Here is a 21253-nt window from a genome sequence, read left to right as displayed (position 1 = left end):
CCCTAAGCTAATTTACATTAAGGTTGTGTTAAGAGAGTGAGGAAATAAGGCCATGAGTGCTATTGCAATTTTCTCCACATCAGTTTCCTCAATACCTTGTGTCTCTAGAAAACTTCCTTCGATAGCTTCCATTTCTTTCTCCTCATCATCCAAATTGACATCTCTTTTATTTCTATGTCCTCTTCCTCATCTTCATCATCCTTGTCATCAACATGTATGAAAAAGTCACTAGGTTGATGCAACTTATATATTTTCTTCCATGTAGTTGTAGCTGCCTTGACTACATATTCAATGCCATTCATCAATATCATACATGTGTTGAATTTAAGAGTGAACTTTTCTTCATTTTTCTTTAAGGACTCTTTTACCCCCTTTTTATTGAGATTTTTCATGAGTTTCTTCAAGATCTACTCAAATATTTCCTTGGTAGTCTATGTTGCACTTTCCTATCTAGGTATGATTACCTAAAGAAGTTCATTAGCAACTTGTTGTTTAAGCTGATCCAATGAGTGCTATCATTTGCCCAATTTTTTCATAATCATGTCTTTAATCTACTTTTTCTCTTCTACATTCTTAGTCTCATACTTAAGAGATTAAGAGATTTGAAATTTTCCATGCCAGATCCTTCTTCCATTATTTTCAATTTTTCTTGAAGTGTAGGTGCATCTCTTTTGAAGATTATCTACTCAGCTTCATCTTCACCTAACTTCAATTTCTTTCTATACTTGGCTTCCTTTCTAGTGAATACAACATGGGATGACTTGGTAGGTGTGGTTATGATAACCTTACGTTTGTTCGTGAGAGGCTACTCTTCCTCATATTTGGCTTCTTCTTCTTCATCCTCTACATTGTTATCTTTTATGTCATCACCTTTTCCCTTAGTAAGCGTTAGAGTCAAACTTTCCTTCTTTGTGCCTTTTAGTATCTTCTCTGTACTCTTTTTCTTCCTTTTCTTACTACTTGGGGTAGCTTGATCTCAAGCTCTATTCCAACCTTAGCCTCATCATATGTTCCAAAATATATGGCTTTAGGAACCTTAGGCTCATTTAGTAGAGCCTCTATGATATCCTTTGTGTCATCAATGTTAACCTCATACTCTAGAGGCTTAACCCATGCCACTCTAGGTTTGACTGCCTAAATATATACTTTGTCATAGTCTGCCATAAAATAGATATCATCCTTGTAGTCTTCTACAAGTTTCTTAGGAATCCTAAAATTATTATTAATCTCCTCTTTGAATGTTTCAAAGCAATTATCCATGATGCTATCAAAATTTTCACCCATCTCTGTTATATACTCATTAATCTGATATAAAATAGGAACATTCTTCCTCCATACTACTCTAGCTTTGGAAGGGAAAAGTTTTTGAATAAAGAAGAATAAACATGTTAAAAGAGATAAGAACTTACATGGAATGTTCTTTTATCCTCTTATGCTCTCCATGTTCTTATTAAACTAGTTCAATAGTAACTCAATAAGGTCAAAGGATAGGTTATTCTTCACAACCTTGTATGCGAGATCAATAGCTTCACATGATATGTTGTTCAATCGACCAGAACTATAAATCTTGTGTGCAATTATATGAATGCCAAACTTTAGCTCCATGTCTATTACACCACTAATCTTCATACCTCTTCTATCCCACTTGGCAAGATTCCAATTTTCTAATTTGACATGACCTAGGGTTTTGGTTCTCTTTGATTTATTAAGCATTGGAAGCCTAGTGATTCTATGAATCATTTTCTTCATGATCTAAATAGGTTGTTCCAACTATAACTTCCCATTGTGTACATGGCTCAAAATATATCTCATCCACTTGACCTAAAAGTATCTTTGCATATGTGAAATGTGTGTCAAGCCCTTGGTTTCCAAATGTGAATGTTCAGGCTTCAATGCACTGTTCACACACAATTCTGTGAATGCTTCATTCATCTCTAGGGTTTTGACTTCCTGAATAGAAAAGTGATAAAAGGAATAGTTATCATGCATGAGTAATACCTAAGGTAGAACTTGTGACTATACACCAACTAGGTTGAGTGCCTCTGCAATTGTTGGACTCAACTTGAAATTAGGTGCCCTATGTATGCACCCTAAAATGGTTGCTTAGACTATGAGCCCCAATTCTTCAATTTATCAATTTCCTGAATTAATGCATCACAATATCTTATTGAATTAATTCAAATCATTTTCCTTGATCAAATTGTAATTAATTTAATTATTTCAATATTTCCTAAGGTTTGATCATTTCATCAATAATCTTAATTTTAACTAAATAAGATAAAACTATTTAATTAAAAGAGAAATTTTCTTTTAATTAAATAAGGTTATTTTATTTATTTAAAAGGATGTTTTCCCTTAATTAAATAAGATAAGATTATTTAATAAAAAAAAATATTTTAATTAAATAAGATAAAACTATTTAATTAAAAGAGAGATTTTCTTTTAATTAAATAAGAGTTTTATTTATTTAAAAGGATGTTATCTTTTAATTGCAGCCTATTTTTTCTTCTCTAGGACTATGTGTGTGATTGGAAAATATTTTGAGAACATACACAATAGTGGTTATAGGGATTAGATTCATGCTAAGACACTATTCTTTCTTATGTGCAAGGTTTCTTTGTCCCTTGGTCATTGCTTATAGATGTTTTCTTGAACTCCCTGAGTGTTGTCTTGCATGCCTGATTTATGATAAAAATTTATTAATGCATCTAGTTGGTCAATTAAAATGAATAAGAAAATTGAGTTCTCGAGTTGAAACCTTTCTCATTTTTTTATTCTATCATTTTCAATCCTCCTTGGTTGATATGAGTCATATTAGGTCACTTACCCCATTGTTGGAAGTTTATTTTCACCTTGGATTACTATGTTTTGAAATCTTGAATTAGTAATCTTTGATTTTATGAGTGATCTTGCTTGGAGTCAATGAGTTAGAAACCATACTCATTGAGAACATAAACCTTTGGATTCTTTGATAACACACTTGGAGAGTCTTAGTAGTCTCTTTTCCACTCACTTCCATTGAAATTCAATTTCAATTAATTATAATTTGGGTAAACCATCCTCCTAATCCATATGTGCTAGGGTATTCACCCAAAGTAGTGGGCACCTCTGTAGCAGTGTTGGTTTATGTCTATTGCAAAAATTCTACCTTATCATCTCTCTTTTAGACAAGTGAGTGCTTTTACTATCCTAGTTTGGTACTAATGTTTCTTAGGGCTATCTTGTCAACTAGTACCCTTTCTTTCATGTTGATTACAACAAGATAGCAAGTAAATCAAGGAAAGTGACCTCAAGTTTTTTAAAACCAATTACCCTTAATTTGAACTCACCAAATACTTAAGAAAATTGAGCATGAAAAAATAGCCTTCCTAGATGAACAAGCTACAAAGGAAGAGCAATTTAGACTCCTAGAGTTGGAGAGACAAGCCTTGTTGGAGATAGAAGATACAAATGATCCTACTTACATTTATCTCACTAAGTGCAGAATAGGAATGCAAAATGAATTTAAAAAATTATTAGAGGAGAAGATTGCATCATTACATGAATCATCTTCTTTAAGGTCTACATCTTCTACTCCAAGACATTAATTGTCTTCATCTTCTAGTTCCAAAGACCTCTTGAGAGAGAAAGTGAACAATAAATCCTTTAAGCATATGCCTATATTTCATGATGGACCTATCTTTGACCAAGATGAGAATGACAAAAATGGTCCTAGACATACTTTTGAGGGATATTTTACTCCTTTGGTATTTTCATATGACATGGTGCTTGAGACCTTAGTTACAAGTAATATCATTACTTTACCATACAAATATCCTAGACCTTATGAACCTGAGATAAAACATGTATGTTGGAGAGATGATCACTATTGTGGCTACCATAGAAACAAAGGTCATAAAACTAAATATTGTATTACATTGAAATGTAAAATTCAAGATCTTATTGATGATGGAATCATTGATGTTGAAATTCCTAAAGACTTATATGATGAGGATACTTCTCTGAGAAAGATCATGTTGATGAACCTATGTCTAATGACGGTCTCATTAATACCTCCACTTTTTCTAGTACTTATGCAACTCCTAAAATCTCAAAGATATCCAACATTCTTCCATCAAACAAAGAGCCTAATGTTTTCTTCATTGACTATTCATATCCTCAAGGGCTACCTCTAAAAGAAATTCAAGAAAATTTGTACTTGGCTACAAACCTTTTTCATGCTACTAAGACTAAAGATTCTCAAGCTCCATATGATTCTATGACTACTATGCTTGCTTCAATTAGTCCTTCATTATTCCTTCAAGATCATATCATTAAAATCTCATATACTCCCTTTTCCTTAGAAGTGGCTCCATGTCAAGAGGACTCTCAAAAGGATAAAGATAAAAAATATCAAGAAAGATCAAGATCAAGAACCCCTTCATCTCCTTCGAGATGTCACTCTTCCATATCCTATGTCTTATCCACCTCCTAAGTATAATGAAGACACTTATTCCACTTTTTCCCTTGAGCTTACTAAAAATTGTGAACAAATTTCTATGCCTATTCTATCCAAAGAAACTTGTTAAGATCAAAGTATTCTACCTTCTTGCTCTACCACTCCATGGTCACTTCCACTTTCTACTCTTCCTAAGTCTTTTCAAGCTCCAAGAAATCCTATCAAAGAAGTTTCTCGTATTCAAGATGATCATGATCCTATTGAAAATCTTAATGCTCAATTTAAAGATGTTGATGTTCTTAGTTGTCATATAGATGTTGATGGACTTTTTGATTATCCATTCTCATCTTCTATGTCCATCCTTGGACTTTCTCCACCAATACCAAGGGTTTCATGTCTTCTTTCCATCTTGGGTCCTTATGTCACTTCATTTTTCCCTCCTAAATCTCCTAATTTATCATCCATCTTGGGTCCTTATGTCCCCCCATCTCCTATCTTTCCTCACAATCAATGTAGATACATATCCTTGAATCCTTTTCATCCACCCACCATCTAAACTAGTCATATCCTCTTTATTCTTCCACAAGTCCCAAGTCTTTGGGAAGTAACTTGAATGTTAAATACAAGAAAAAAAAAGAAAGACAAGAATCCATCTAAAAAAGAAGATCAACATGTCTCCTCTAATCAACATAGGGACATAAAGTCAAAAGATATTTCTAAGAAGAGAACTACAAAATAGGTATGGGTTCCAAAATCCATCATTGAAGTTATTCTCTCTAAATCATCAAAAAGAAATGAAAAGCCTATAACTATATGGATTCCAAAGTCTCTCTTGCAAAATTCTAACTTTGAGAAAAAAGTGAAGTTTACATTCAAGCTTCCAAAGATTTCCACTTCATTTTCTTCCAAAAGCATTATTCCATTCCATGCACCTAAATCACAACCTCTTCTATCCATTCACCATATTCCTTCATTTACATTTCCTCCATCCTCTCGCCACCCTTCAAGGTGTGTGTTGACTTTGATCTTGCCTTCCTTTCCATCTATGCTTTCACAATCTGTCAATCCTTTTTCCCCATTTTCCTATTCCTCCTATCTTCCAACCTCACTCACTTTGCATAAAATCTTATCCTCCATTTTTCTCTTCCACCTTCCTTTCCCTATTAGCATCTTTGAGCATATCATTTTGAATCCCTAGTATATCATGGTTTATCCTTTCAAGGAGAATTATCTAAAAATCTTGCCTTCTTCCAAAAAAATTGAAAGTGTGCCTTGGTGAAAACTTGGAAACAGACATCTTGGTAGCAAAAGTAAAGAGAAATAAATTCATCCTATGGTGAAAACCACTTCTTGTGGTGCCTGGGGATAAGTGTCATGATGAAAACCTGGCAATCAGGCATCATGCATAGTTCTACATCTTTCATCCATTTCATCGTCTCTCTTTGATCTTGACAATGTTGACCTATACACGAACACTTGGCTATCATGTGAGCTATTTTATGATAATATTTTTTTCATTCCTTTCATGCTTAGCCTTCATATCTATTTTCCTCCATTCATTCTAGCCTTTTATTATCATTTTCTCATGTGGTCTTCATCTAATAAAAAAGAGTTAAAAAAAATATTATGAAGTCTCTTGAAATTTATACTCCTTTGGACTACATCCTTTCCTACTTTTGCATTATGCTTTTGTGACTCATATTATTTTGGCCTTTCATTGCTTATCCAAATGTTCTTTACATGACAATTTTTTCCTAGCTTGGGTACTCTTGAGGAGTTTTCCTTTAAGGATTTCTTCTCTTCATTCCCCTTAATTCTCTTGTCTTCTATGTCTTCCACCAACTTGTTAATCCTTCTTGTCCTTTACCTTGCTAGACATTTGGACTACATGATGTGATCTTGCTTGGGAGTTTGATGCTCATTCTATCTAGAGGCATCCTTTTTACATACTTATTGATCCTAAAAAAATCCAAAAAAATGATATATTTCAAAAATTCCAAAAAATGATATATTTCAAAAATCTAAAAAAATTATATATTGTCAAAAATTCTAAAAATTGGAAAATATCATGAAAAATTGATCATCTTAGTGAAAACCTTGCAGTAGGCATTTTGATGTATCTCCAAAAGAATTCAAAAAAAAATTTAAAAATAATGAAAAAAAAAGTTGCAATAAGATCCAAGTGGTGAAAACTTGGAAACAAGCACTACTTGAGCCCTTTGCACCCCTATTTCTTAGCATGTGCCCTTGACATTTAGCCTTTCTCCATCATGCCTTGTCATTGCCTTGGTTTGGAATTGGTCTCTATCTTTGTCTAGGGGGCATAACTGTGTTAACTTTGGTCTCTTGGATGCATTAGTCTTTAGAACACCTCACAAATGATGTTTTTCAACACCAACCCAACTATATTTTTCAATATAACCCCTAAAATTGAGTGTTTTTTAAACACTTTTTAATTTCATCCTACCCAATTTTGTTATGTGATCTTACCTACTTGTAAGCATTTGATCTTTATTCTTGGAACTCAGTACTAGTTAACACACTTAGATTTTTAAACACAAACACTTAATTCTTGAGCTATATCTTGATCTTTACTTTGTGTGTTGATTGTTATTTATTTTCATTGAGTGTTCTTGTCTAATAAGTCTCTTCGATATGTATAGCTAGAGGACTTGGACATGGGGCATGTTTTTATTTGCTTTCTACTTGTGGGTGTGGTCTTGAAACTCTAGAGTGTCTCTTGTTGTCCCCTTGAAACACTTAGGAGATTTGATGCTTGACTATTTTTGCATAGCTATTCTTATGGTCATCTTGACACCTATGCCTTGATGTGAGAGTGGTTTTGCTACATGAAATTGGTTAAGCTAACATCAAAGTCATCTTGACCGTTATGTCCTTGATGCTTATGTTAAAATATTTCCACATTCCAATCTTATACAAATCACATTCATACCTTCATAGTTGTGTTTGTGACTAGTGATGATTGTGTGATTTTTGATGTCCATCAATAATGGCCTAATGATGAAAATAATTTCCTTGAAATTCTCTAATGAATGATGAATACAAAATCATATACATTATAGTTACTCTATTACAAGTACATCTTTGCATTTTCATGTAGCTTGCATTGTTAGACTTCATTTTTAGGTTGCATTATGAGTTTGAGAGGGTTTTCCTTCATCTTTCTTGTGTAATTTTAATCAATTGTGGTCATGTATTGATCTTCATTTCCTTATCTTCTTTCATGATCTCATTCAAAATTTTCTATCTTAAATAATTGATTAATTTTGAGACATTCTCTTTCTTGAGGCAATTTCTCTTTCTTCTTTCCATTTATTTCCAGCTCTTCCAAACTTCTATCTTCCATTTTCTTTCACCCCACTTCTTTTCTTCTAATTCAGCTCTAGGGCATAATCTTTCATGCTTGACAAACTACCTTGGTTATGTGATCCTTATATCTTTCATCTTACATCAAAGAACCTTATCTTTCAGTTTGATTTGATCAAATTTATCAATTTTCTATTTCTCCTCTATTTCATTTCAATTTTGATCATGAGGGGTAAGTACCTATCAAACTTCAATCCTTGATATAACTTTATCAATCTCTATTCCACTTGGGACAAACTTGTCTTTGTCAAGGCAGAATTGTTATCAAAAGTTTTATTCTTTGTCCTATGTGTTTCTAAGTAGACCACACATCTATGTTGTTTTGTGATCCCAAATTGACCTCACACTTCAACTACAATCCTTGAATAAAGGTGTTCCTAAAATGGTCACACATTAGTCAAAAAGGGGCAAATGTATGCACCCTAAAATGGTCACCTAGACTATGGGCCCCAATTCTTCAATTTATCAATTTCCTGAATCAATGCATCACAATGTTTTATTAAATCAATTCAAATCATTTTCCTTGATCAAATTGTAATTAATTTAATTATTTTAATATTTCCTAAGATTTGATCATTTTACCTTGTAGTTGACTCCACGAATCAACATTTGAGACCCTCAAAATTTGTGACTATGTACTAGCTAGGTTGAGCGCCTCTGCAATTACTGGACTCAACTTGAAATTAGGTGCCTTGGAGTCAACTCCATGAATCAACATTTTAGAACCTTTATTTTCTTTGTTGCTTGAAGATGCCATGCTCGATAGGATTTCTAAAAAAATTTAGAATTCTTCAACATCAATACTCAATTCACTTAGGGGATTTGAAATTTCTCAACACAAATAGCTCTAGAAATTTCCAATAAAAATAATGCCTTCAATTTCATCCTTTTAATGAATTTCCCTTATTCAATCACCATTAATTCTTTGTGTTGCATACTCGCTCAATGATAGGCTGCCCTCCACTTAGTTTGTTCATTAATGCTCATGAGACATCTACAACTTGGTAGAGTCACCATCACTCGGTAGCAGCTACTAATTTGTGTCAACAACAATATGCAACCTAGCCTTACTTGATAAGGTCTTGTGACTCGACCTTGCTTAGTAAGGTCTCCTTATCATCATGCTTGGTGATCCCTATGCATCTTCAATGTTGACTAGATCATTTTGCTTGCTACCTAAAACTGAAATTAGATTACTTTTTATGATTCTCAATTTTAGTTATCTCCATAAGGAACTAAGTTCAAATGTTTAAAGTTACTATCCAACTCATTGACTTGGATGTCATTCACTTCAAGATCTTGGTTTGCATCTTTGGAGATTTTGGTATCCATTGTTTTTAATTTGGAAAATAGGTTTTACAGGGATCCTGAAACCCAAAGTATTACAGCATTAAACAACTTAAAGCATAAAAAGTCAGAAAAAACATAAACAACCTCAAAAGGCCAGAATCAAAAAGGCCCAAAGCCAGGGAAACAAAGGCCAGGAAACAAGCTTGGTAGGCAGACTAGTGTCCCTTCTTCTCCATTTCCTGTAGGATTTCTACAGCATCGCTTTCCTTTTGGATGGCCTCCTCCTCCTGGGTCGCAGGGGGGAAATGTAACCGATCCCCCTAGCTTTCTTGGATTCCAGTCTCTTTCTGAGGATCCTCCCAGCTAGTTCCATTCTCTGTACTCTACTCCATGTTCCCCACAAGACCGCCATTGGTCAGATAGTCCCCCAGATTAACAATATTTTCATTCAATGTATGGAGGGTGTCCACAATCTGTTTAGTCACAACCTAGTGGACGGAGTCCAGCCTTTGGACCTTCTGCTCGAGCCGGGTGATTCTGTCCTCCTGATTGTCATTGGGGTCCTTGCTTCTGTCTTTTCCTGGCTGCCCACTTGGTCTTTACTACCTCTGGCCTCATGATCCTTGACTTCCCTCTTGTTGTTGGTCTGGTTGGACCTATCCTTCAGAGTCTCAATTTCCTGAAAAAGTCACTTGATGGAGCATAAATTGTCAATCAGGCTGTTCTTTGCATTGTCGAGGAAGTTGAAACCTATTTCATGGGCATTTTTAGAGAGAACCAAAAGAGTCGGGTCAAGGAGCTCGTCATAGTGGGTGCTACTTTCGAGATCCCCCAACACCTGGATTGTAGCAAGTTCTCTAATAATGCCCATACTAACACTATCCATATTGAAATTTTACTAGGCTCTTATCTTATTTTTCCTAATGGCCTCCCCTCCCTTTTCAACCATAATTTCTATCATCTCTTCTGGGGGCAAAATGGGGATCTCCAGGGGGGAAGTGGGCGCAGTGGGGCTGGGGGGAAAATCAGCGTTATCGTTGAGATGATCATGGGTAGAGGTTTGGTCCAATTTTATTTTCTTGGGGTTATCTTGGGTTACCAAGGGGGTTGCCTCCTTCTTGTCATTATCTTTTTCCTTATCATCTTCCAACTCACTTTCCTTCTCAGCCACCGAATCCACTTCCTCCGACTCCGTATCTGACTCCTCACTAGACTCCTTAGGATGAGGGGTAGGGGGATTAGGGGGAGGGCACCTAGGGCTCTTCCTGATAGGGAAGCGGGGAGAGGGTTTGGCTTTTGGGGTTTCAGACTTGACAAATTTCACAACGCACACTTCCCCTGATTTTGAGCTAGCAGTGTCCTCCGAGGAGCCACCTGAAGCCCCAATGGGCCTGACTCTTGTTTAGGTTTTCAGAAACTCAAAAATGAGGAGCAGTAGACCTTCATGAAGGGCGAGATTCTTAATAGGACATTTTTTGTAACTCTCTATATTCTTAGTCATAGAAGTAAAAATATAGAAAGGAAAGGAGATTTTCACTTTATGTCTAAAATGATTAAGCAGAACAAAATGATGGGTTTTGACTCTCTCAAACCTGGGTTCCAAAGTGACATACTCTATGATGATCCTCAAAACAAGCCCCCAAAACTTCTTGATGGACTCTATGTCATAGAAGGTGTCAATCTTCACCAGTTTTCTTTTCTCCTTGTTGTTCTTGACGAAAGCATACATAGCATTGGCAGACATCTTCTTATCCTTGAAGAAGCTAATGCCTTCCTGGGAGAAGCCTGTCACTTCTGCAATGAGACCCTCTGTGATTTGGTGGGAGACACCATCAATTATGACCTTTTCATTGTGCCAGGTTTCAACCATTATCTTGGTAACCCCCGCGTTGAAACCATGGAGCCTCTCCATGAAGCTGGTTATGCCGCCCTTCTGGAGTTTTTTCCAAACCTTCCCTTTTTCTTTCCAACTCTCCATTTCTCCCCATGGCTTTTTTCTAATCCTTTCTCCCACCATTGCAAAATTATGCCGCTCAAACCCTAAACCCTGAATAGAATTGCAAAGCTCAAAGATGGAAAAATCGCTAAGGACAAGAGCATTAATGCATGTGTTTTTGGGTTTATCTCTGGCTTTCTTCTGCTTGTGTAATCCATACACGTTATTATGAAATGGTGGGGGTTCCACATAACTCCTATTGATTCCCTTTTTAAAACAAGATTTAGCATGTGTCATCATCATAAAAATATTTTGAGTTTGTACCTTGAATTTTCTCCTTTTGGATGAGCTCAATAGCCGCCATCAAAAAATGAGTATTGTTTCCTCACGTCATCACCGAGTTTAATGTGACCGCTGCGTTTGCGAACCAATCAGCAACCACGTTAGCTTCTCGGTAGACATAGCTGACATGGTAATTTTAAAATTTTCTCAAGTCCATTTTTAGCTCCTCAATTATGCTTTCAATGGTCCATGATGGTTTGCTAACTCCTAAAGTACAATTAATTATATTTAGGGAGTCACCTTCAAGCCACAGTTGTTCTATCCCTGAGTCCAGGGCCAGCTTAACAGTGAGTCTGGCCGCACTGGCTTCAGCCAAATGGTTGGTTTGGTGACCAATAGGGGAGGAGATAGCAGCAATGCCCCCTCCCAAGCTGTTTCTTATGATTCCACTACATCCAGCGGGACTAGGGTTCCCCTTAGCCACTCCATCGAAATTGGCTTTATGCTAGCTTTTGGGGGGGGAAGGACCAAGAAGCCTGTTGTCTTCTTTTGATCTTGTCTTCTTTCCTAGTCTTAATTTTCCCTCCATCCTTTATGTTTCCATCTCTAGTTGTGGAATAGTTCTCTTTCATGAGGCTATCAATTTTCTCTGCTATAATACCCTCAGGAGCTTCTCTATCTCTGAATACCCTATTGTTGCGCTCCTTCCAGATTCCCCAGCAAAAGTGTGGGATAATCTATGAACTCAAAATTTGGGATTCCAAGCCTTTGTGGTTGCTTCTCCACTGAATGAAGAAATTTTGGATGTTGGCAGGCGAGCACCAGTAGGAGTTCAAATTGGAAGTCAAAAGACTCCACACTCTAGAGGAAAAGGGACAGTGAATGAAAATGTGATTAACCGTTTCCATGTCAATTTTACAGAGGCAACATCTATTGGAAATAATTTGGCCTCTTTTGGCTAAATTATCCAGGGTAAGGATCTTGTCTTGCAAGAGGAGCCAAAAGAAAATGTTGATTTTGGGCATTAATCCAAGGGTCCAGGCCTTGGCCCAAATAGGTTTCTCTCCTGTTCCCATAAGGGAAAGATAGCCTGTGGCTACAGTATAATGGCCTCTGAAAGAGTCTCCCCAGACTAAGGCGTTGCCTGTTTGGTTGATGTTAATAGCATTCAAAGAGGCCATCAAAGGCTCGAGATCCTACGAAAGTTTTGCCAGATTGTGCCAATCATTCCCATTTCTGTAGTTCCTAACCAGTATGCTATATCTGCCTATTGCCTGATCAACCCATCTGCCAAATGAAGGATGGTTAATGAGAGGTTCCTGAAAAATCTAGCTGTCCTGCCAAAAAAGGATTTTATCTCCCATTCCAACTTTCCATTTGGCCTTGGATTTGGCAAGGGGAAGGGCCTTCAGAATACCTTTCCAAATGTAAGAACCCAACGATAGCTCGGCCCCCTAGAAAATGGAGGAGAGAGATAGGCCTCCCAAGTACTTCTTAGCCAAAATGTCCCTCCAAACCCCTGTGCCTTGGAAGATGCACCAAGGGAGTTTAGCTAAGAGGGATTGATTGAGGTGAGAAATTTTCCTGATTCCAAGACCTCCCTGGCTTTTGGGCAAGCAAACCTGGTCCCAGGCTACCAGGTGGTATCTCTTGTGGTCATCAGTTCTAGTCCATAGAAAGTCCCTCTGAATCCTCTCCATTCTGTCCACAAACTTAGCCGAAATTCCAAAGAGACTGAGGGCATAGGTGGGGAGATTCTAGAGAATCGAGTTAACCAGGGTACATTTACCTGCCTGACTGAGGGTGGCCCCTTTCCAGCCAGCAAGTTTCTTGTCGAAATTGTCAATAATGCTAGTCCAAAAGGAGTTCGGGGTTTTGGAGCCTAAAGGAAGCACAAGATAAGTCGCCGGTAGGGACCCAATGCCACAACCCAGAATTTGAGCAATTTTCCTCTGCCTCTCCATAGGAGTGTTGAGGAAGAAGACAAAGCTTTTGTCTTAGTTAATATCTTGGCCAAAACCCCAGGTGTAGGAATTAAGGATGCTTTTGAAGGTTCTGGCCTCCCAGACTGAAGCTTCTCCCCCCAAAATAGTGTCATCCACAAATTGCTGATGAGTGAAAGAGGATGGATCCGAAGAAGCCCTCAAACCCACTAAATACTTGTCCCTGGTCTTCTTCTGAATGAGTTTGCCAAGGCATTTCGCCATGATAAAAAATAGGACTGGAGAGATGGGGTCTCCTTGCCTTAGACCCCTAGAGGGGGAGAAAAAAGGAGAGGGGTGGTCATTGACCAGAACCGACAAAGAGGGAGAAGACACAAGCTGAGAGATGAGTTTACAAACTTGATCATTGACGCCAAAGGCATGAAGAACAGAAAAGAGAAACTTCCAGTCAACCCTATCATAAGCTTTTGACAGGTCCAGCTTAAGAAGGAATCCTTCCTTTTTACCTGCTTCAAGAGAGTGGATGACCTCATGAACTGAAACAATTGAATCAAGGATCTACCTGCCAGGGACAAAGTCAGTTTGCTGAGGAGAGATAATCAGAGGGAGAACTCTGAGGATCTTGGAAGTGAGAACCTTGGCAATGATCTTATAGAAGGAATTACAGAGGCTAATGGGCCTAAATTTATCCAGAGAATCAGCACCCGAGATTTTAGGGATGAGAACTAGAAAGGTAGCATTAAGTTCTTTAAGAAAATTCCTGGCTCCAAAGAACTCTTGAACAGCTTTAACCACATCCAATTTCACAACATTCCAAAGACCTAAAAGAAGAAAATGGGGAAACCATCCGGGCCAGGAGCTTTATCCTCCGGGAGAGAGAAGAGGGCCCGATGGATTTCCTCCAAGGAGGGGATAGCCTTCAGCATGGAGTTGTGGTAATCTTGAAGAATTGGGGGAATGGTCACAAGATTTCCTCTTGTTTAGACCCAGAGAGGGAAGGATCAACAGAGAGGAGAGATGAGAAGTAGCAGACAACTTCCTTCTCAATTTCATCCTCTTTGGTAATCTGATCCTGGCCCTTTACAATGTTGGATATTCTATTATTAGCCCGGTGCTTAAGGGTGGTCAAGTGAAAAAATATGGTATTACGATCTCCTTCCTTCAACCAATTGACTCTTGATCTTTGTTTCCAAAAAAGCTCTTCCTTAGATATGATGTTGTGCAGATCCGAAAGGATGGCCTTTTCTTGCTGGCTATTATGTGCATTGTATCTTGAATGTTGGATTTCATCCTGAATAGAAGAGAGTTGATCAAAAACCTCGTCTTTCTCTTGGAAAATGTGGCCAAAGTCAGTTCTATTCCATGATTTGATGTTTCTTTTCACATTTTTTAGCTTCTAGGCAACTTTGTACATAGCAATGCCTTCAACCTCAATGCTCCACCAATGGGAAATATTGTCTTCCAGCACAGGGTGTGAGAGCCACATTTTCTCAAAGCGGAAAGGGAAGGCCTTGTTGCTGGAAAGGGGGGAGGCAGAAAGAGAAATCGGGGAGTGATCAGAGCCCACCTTGGGGAGGAGGGATAATCTACAGGAGTGGGAGAGGAGCCATTTGGGGGAAATGAGGGCTCTATCAAGATGAACCTGGATACTATCATCCCCAATTCTTCTGTTAGACCAAGTGAAGATGCCACCTTGAAGGTCCAAATCCAGGAAAGCAAGATTCTGAATGAAAGAAGCAAGGTCGCGTTTGCTATCTTGATCCAAGGTCTAACCCCCCCTTTTGTCTACATCAGATAGAGGCGAGTTGAAGTCCCCCAATATAATCCCTTTATTCAGGTTATAATTAGATAAGATGCCAAGGAGCTTAGTCCAGAAGAAATTCCTTTCTTTCTTGGTATTGGGGGCATACAGGTTAAGGATTATCCAAGAATCATTGCTTTGGATGTGAAAAACCTTACAAAGAAGAGCATTAATTGAGCTATAAAGAGTAGTTAATTTGAAAGCTCTGGTGTTATACAAGGTTAGGACACCACCTGAAGCTCCATCCGAATCAGAAGCTTCGCAGCAAAAAGTTTTACTGAAAGATATCCTTCTTACCAGGTCCCTTTTCATCTTAGTTTCCTATAACAACAAAAAGTTAGGTCTTTGGTCTCTAATCATATTTCTAATGAGTTCATGTTTGTGAGCCCTATTTAGGCTGTTCCATGAGATAACTTTCATTTCTTACTTCCTGAGAAATCCTTGATGGACCTCTGGCTTCCATCTGCCAGGTTCCTTCTTGTTTCTTCTTGCAGTATCTGATTTAAGTTCTTTCTTCCTGCTCCCTTGGGGGGTGATCCAATATCAACTTTAACCCTACTTCTGGTTGAAGCAGGTGATAGGGGGGGGGGGGGGGAATTTTTCTTTTGGTTCTTCTTTTTCTTCTTGACCATGCACCAGTCATCAGGGCTATCCGTCGCACTGTTATCTAGCCTATCTTCCCATAGGGCAAGTTGAGATGGATCAGTGTTCTTAATGAGGAGATGAAGCTTGGCCTCAATACCTATAGGGGCTGCAGAATCTCCCCCCTTGCCGGAGATGAACCCCAGAGAAGCCAGAGTGTTCTCAAGAGGAAGACACTTAGCTTGGGTTTCCTCATTCTGGGCCGGGGATTCCTGTTCTAGGAAATTCAACATAGTAGCTCCCAAAAGAGGGACTTCCTCCGCTACGGGAGAAAACAGTACTATAGTTTCCATAGGGAGATTCTGCTCCACAACGAGACATGTGACTAAGAAGGGGGAGCTAACCCGCAAATTAGGGTCTTTCAATGGGTCAGAGATTGTCTTTTCCAATATAGGGCCCTGTTTAAGAGGGGGGAGATGGCATTTTCCTTGGGGGATCCTTCTAAATAGTGTCCTTCACTGCTGCAGCTTTTAGGCTAACAACTTTTCTCCCTTGCACCACCGAAAGTTTGCGCCTCCATAGCATCTTCATCTTTCCCTTACTAGAAGGGTGTGTAGCAATTTTATTGGTTTGATCAAAGATGACTGGTTTCACAATCTTCTTCTTTGCTTCATTGGGGCACTGGCGGGCCTTATGACCTGCCTTTAGACAGAGGGAGCACGCAAAGGGGATCGTTTCGTAGATAATTTTCTGGTTGTGCACTCCAAGTTTGGAATGAAGTTCAATGAACTCAGGCATGTCAGTTCCATCACTCACCCTAATGCAGATGCGTGCAAAGTTGAGGCAACGCTTGGAAGCAGTGATCGGATCCGTTGAGAGAAGTTCCCCAAAGGTCCTAGCTATACCCCCAAAGACGTCCTCATTCCAGTATTCAAGTGGCAGTTCTAGAAGTCTTACCCACACTGGAGCTTGGGCGAAAAAAGAATCGTTCAAGCTCATGCCAGAGGACCATTTCTGGAGCACAAGGGAAGAACGAACCATGGCCCATTTCCCTTCACTCAGAATGCTAGCAAGGTCTTCTGAGCAAGTGAAATCGAAAGACATGAAGCCTTTCGCCATAGCCATGATCGAGACCTAGCCCTTGAGAGCCCATTTATGTTTTATGAGCTGCCTAACTTCATCGATGCTTGGTCTAGGCCCCAAAAATTTCCCAACCAAAGTAGAAGCCATAGTCTGAATATTGTGATCCATAATCTCATCCGAGATGGCTATCGCACAAGAACCAATCACCAAATTCTGAATAGTTTTAACAGACGAGAAAGATGACTTACCAGAGGGTTTAACCCCAAAGAGTGAGGACCATTTTGTAGGTCCTTGCATGTTTGAATTGGAGGCTAGAGGAAACTTGGCTACTTCCTTGATTAGGACAGCTCGACCCCCAACCACACTTTCCAACTTGTCCCCAGTGCCACGAGCAGCCAAACAACCTCCATCTTGCTATCTATGCTCTAGTCCAGGGGCCCAAAACTGACCATCCAAGGAATTCTCGCTCTTGCATGAATTTGAATTTTGAAAACACCCACTCTCTCCGCTCCCATTGCTATCTGTTACCATCGCTCTTGTTCAATAGTTATCTGTCTTATTTTGGTATCCATTGTTGCCTCATTTGCTTTGTAATATTGTCAACTTCTTCTTTCATTTCATCTTTGACTCTACCTGGGTTCATACAATTCTTGGCAAGATGTCCAATTTTTGTACAAATAAAACATCTCTCGGTAGTATCTCTTTTCCTCATATGATGTTTTACATAGCTTTCTCCAATGTGCCCAAATTCACCACAATAGTGACATCTACACCATGTGTTGTAATCTTATCCAAATATTACTTTCACAATTTGTTCTACTGGGCTTTGTTGCTTGGTTTTGCACTTTGAAGATTTGTGTCCTTGTTTCTTATAATTGTGACATTTATCTTCAAACTTAGGTTACTTCAACATTTTTTTGATAAAAGACCTATTTTACCACAACAATTGCGAGTAGGTCTTTTATTCTTTGTAGCTCCTTGCTAAGATGATTCACCTTCTTCTATGTATCCTACTCTAGCTTTCCCTTTGTGTTTGTATTGACTTTTTTCATTCAATTGATTCATGATTTCCTAAGATTTCATCATTCTTTCATAGGTTTTCTTTTAAGTGTTGAGATAATTCTATAGTCTTTCATTTTCTAATCTTAGATTCATAAGCTCTTCAATTGCATTGGTGAGAATTGATCAATGAAGTTTTCTTATTGAAGGGATAGATGTTCAATATCATTTTTCTTTTCTTCTATCTCTTCTTTGATTTTGTCTTTTCTTCCATGACTTCACATAATCTGACTGATTGAATTTCTTGTTCTCTTTTCAGCTTTTTGACTTCTTCTTGAAGATTGAAATTCTTTTCTATTAGGTCTTTGATTGCTTCATTAGCTCCATCTGAATTTATTTCTGGATATATATCTTCAATTCTTTCTTTAGTGTAGAGATGGCCATTCATTTGTACTACAAGATCTTCCCTTCTTTTCAATGGTTGAGAGATTTTCTCCTTTTCTTTCTTTAGTTGCCCAATAGCCAATTCAATATCCAACTTTTCATTATCAATAGCCTTATCTAGCTTGTATACCTCCATTGCATCTAATCTTTTCTCAAGTTGTTAAACTCCTGATGTAAGAACCAAAAGAGCCCTAATACCAGTTGTTGAAAATATAAGGTAGCAAGGTTACTAAGAGAGGAGGGGTAAATCAGGAACCAATAAAACTTTATCTTACTTCACCAATTAATCCTTCATATAATATTCTAATATAATTGCAAGTGTGAAAGAAAGAATGCAAATAAACATTCATAACACTTTTACACAATATATGGTAACCCATAAATCTTTCAATTAGAAAGTAAAGCTAGGGTGGGGATGATACCCACAAGCTTTAGTACTATTGTATAAAGTTAACTATTAAGGCTTACAATTGACCACTTCTGGTGATCTTCCCTATTAGGAGTAATAAGGATTGTGAGGTCTACCTTGTTAAAGGATTTACAAACATACAATGAAGTATGCACTTGGTTAGGAGATTTAGCAAAGATTATTAAGTCTACCTTGTTAAAGGATTTAATTGATACACTTGTTAGGATGAACCAGTAGTTGATCTCTGATCTGTAACTCTGATTTGCTGGTTGAGATTTATTCTGTTGAAATGATCACCCAACTGTGATAGATAAATCTTTGGTGTCCCTTATAGTGCTTGTAGCCTTCTTTAATTCACACTTGTGCTCATCATATTCTCTTCACATACATTTTTGGATATAATCAAATGTATTACATATATACCAATGCAATTCATAACTAATTGTAGTTAGCTAAAATACTAATTTCATCATAAATAGCAAAGTCAGCCCAACTGTTGTAACTTGGGTTCCAAAGACAAAATCAGTGATGTTTTGATACACGACATACACTATCAACGCTCGATAATCTTTGGCACTTGATTGAACTTGAAGCTTAGTACACACTAATCACTTCCAACTAGCTTGAACTTGGTCAGCACTTTATGACTCGGTGAACTCTGAGAAACTTACTAACAACTAGATCACTTGGTTGAAATTCTACATGTCTCAATGAACACTAGGTCCACTTCATTAACCCTGTGAGCTTGGTAGACATTGTTGGATTTGATTAACACTACACAGCTCGGTTAATGCTGCAATCTTCTTCACTTCCATTTACTAGCATAGTAGCCTCTACTATGCTCAGTTTGCACTGAACATTGTCTCTAAAGCTTGATAAACATTGTGTAGCTCGGCAAACATTACAAATTGACTTAGGTGCTCAGTAGACACTATATTATGACTACTTAACTCAAGAACAACTGAATGATAAGCTGGGTAGCAACTATAGAGCTAGATAGAAATGTAACCAATTGACTAAGTGTTGAGTCACTAATAGACAAATTGACCTTTATGTCAACACCCAAAAAAATCACCAACACCAAAAAAATACTTCTGGATATAAAATAAAATACATACAACAAGTGATCCATATTTACACATTGGATTCTTTTCTTTTCTTATAGATGACAGATTCTTTGCTAGTTAAAACTTTTGTAGCTAGGCAAGATCACATTCATCATCTTTCATCACTATCTTCCATGCTTGATCCACTTAGGGGAAATCAAGAATGATAAACCAACAAACAACATTTTTATTGCACATTGTGATACCAAATCTTTAGGAATGCATTATTATGTGTTGAGAAATAATGTAAGTCCCCAAGCATTTACCAATGTATTACAACATCTACTAAGTGAATATCCAAGATTAATGGAACTTCAAAGTGCAAGCTTGATATGAGAGATAACTTTATTCAAGATAGAATTAGATGTTTAATGTTTCACCTAAAAATGTATAGTATTTGACTTTGCATGTTGTGATGGAATAAAAATTACATCAACAATTTCCACTCCAGACATATCTTGAGTAAAAATTTCATGTACATTTCTTATGTTTATATTATTTTTTGCATTCACTACACTTAATTATTATAGATGCTAAAGATACCTATAAGCATAATACAAAAAATAAAATCTAATGTTGTTTTTGTGGGTTTTCAAATGATAAAATGGTATCTAAAAGAATTTTTGTTGGTTGCATATACTTTCTCTATCCATTTTCGATACAATAACTATGTATAGTTAAATCATTTTATTCAATCGTAATACTTACTTCAATTGCATTAATCTAGCTTGAGCTCAATTATTGGAGAATTATTTTAACTTTTTGGTTTAATCAAGATTTATTAAAAATAACTTTTCTTATAATAAAACTAGATAATGATATTAGTATTCCATAACATATTGGACAAAATATACAACTAATTTTTCTATATAAAAAAATCATACATAAATATGATTTAAATCACACTTACTACACAACTCATAATATCTATCCACCTTTAATATACTTAATTATTATTATATAATCTTTTAATTCAACATATTAAAATTACATGAAGTACATCTTTAAAATATCATTTATACTAATGTTCAAATAAAATAAATGATATTGGAATGATAACAATATGAAGTCTTTTATGCAACTCTCATCATATTGCATTCATAAATTTAAACCAAAAGAAAACTAATTAGTATTTCATTTGTCAAGAATATTAGGAATTTAGAATGCTCTAATACCATGTTACAAAACAAAGATGTTGAAGCATAAAATAGAGTTCATAAAACAAAGATCTAACAGAAAAGACCATTCATTATATTATTCAACTTTTCAACTATATTCTACTATATGATTCAACTTAATGTTTTACAATAGATACATTGGATATAAAATAGGATAATGAAGTTGAGTGCTAAAACTCTAACTCAAAATTCAAAACTGGGCGTCTAAATCTGGAAACTTCATTTTGTTCAAAGTTCAATTTTTGTATGTGGTTAACATGATTGGTTAACCAACCCGACAATTCAAATTGGAGTCATAATTACTTGACAAAGAAGTTGGTGATTGTAATTTACATAAGATGACAACTTTAAATATGAATAGAAGAAGGACTGACT

The 21253-nt window shown here is 36.9% G+C and overlaps 1 protein-coding gene across 1 annotated transcript; it reads right to left on the bottom strand.

Annotated features, from left to right (window-relative positions):
• Positions 1 to 16160: 16160 nt before the first annotated feature.
• Positions 16161 to 16784, bottom strand: LOC149542660 (uncharacterized). The gene has a single exon (XM_089795746.1). The coding sequence runs from the start codon at positions 16782 to 16784 to the stop codon at positions 16161 to 16163; it is 624 nt and encodes a 207-aa protein (XP_089651872.1).
• Positions 16785 to 21253: the final 4469 nt, after the last annotated feature.

Source organism: Cupressus sempervirens, chromosome 8 (genome assembly GCF_028749045.1).
Source record: "Cupressus sempervirens isolate cs-2001-9-10 chromosome 8, ASM2874904v1, whole genome shotgun sequence".
Lineage (NCBI taxonomy): Eukaryota > Viridiplantae > Streptophyta > Pinopsida > Cupressales > Cupressaceae > Cupressus > Cupressus sempervirens.
Note: the sequence above shows the minus strand (reverse complement) of the source record. Positions and strands in the feature narration are given on the sequence as shown.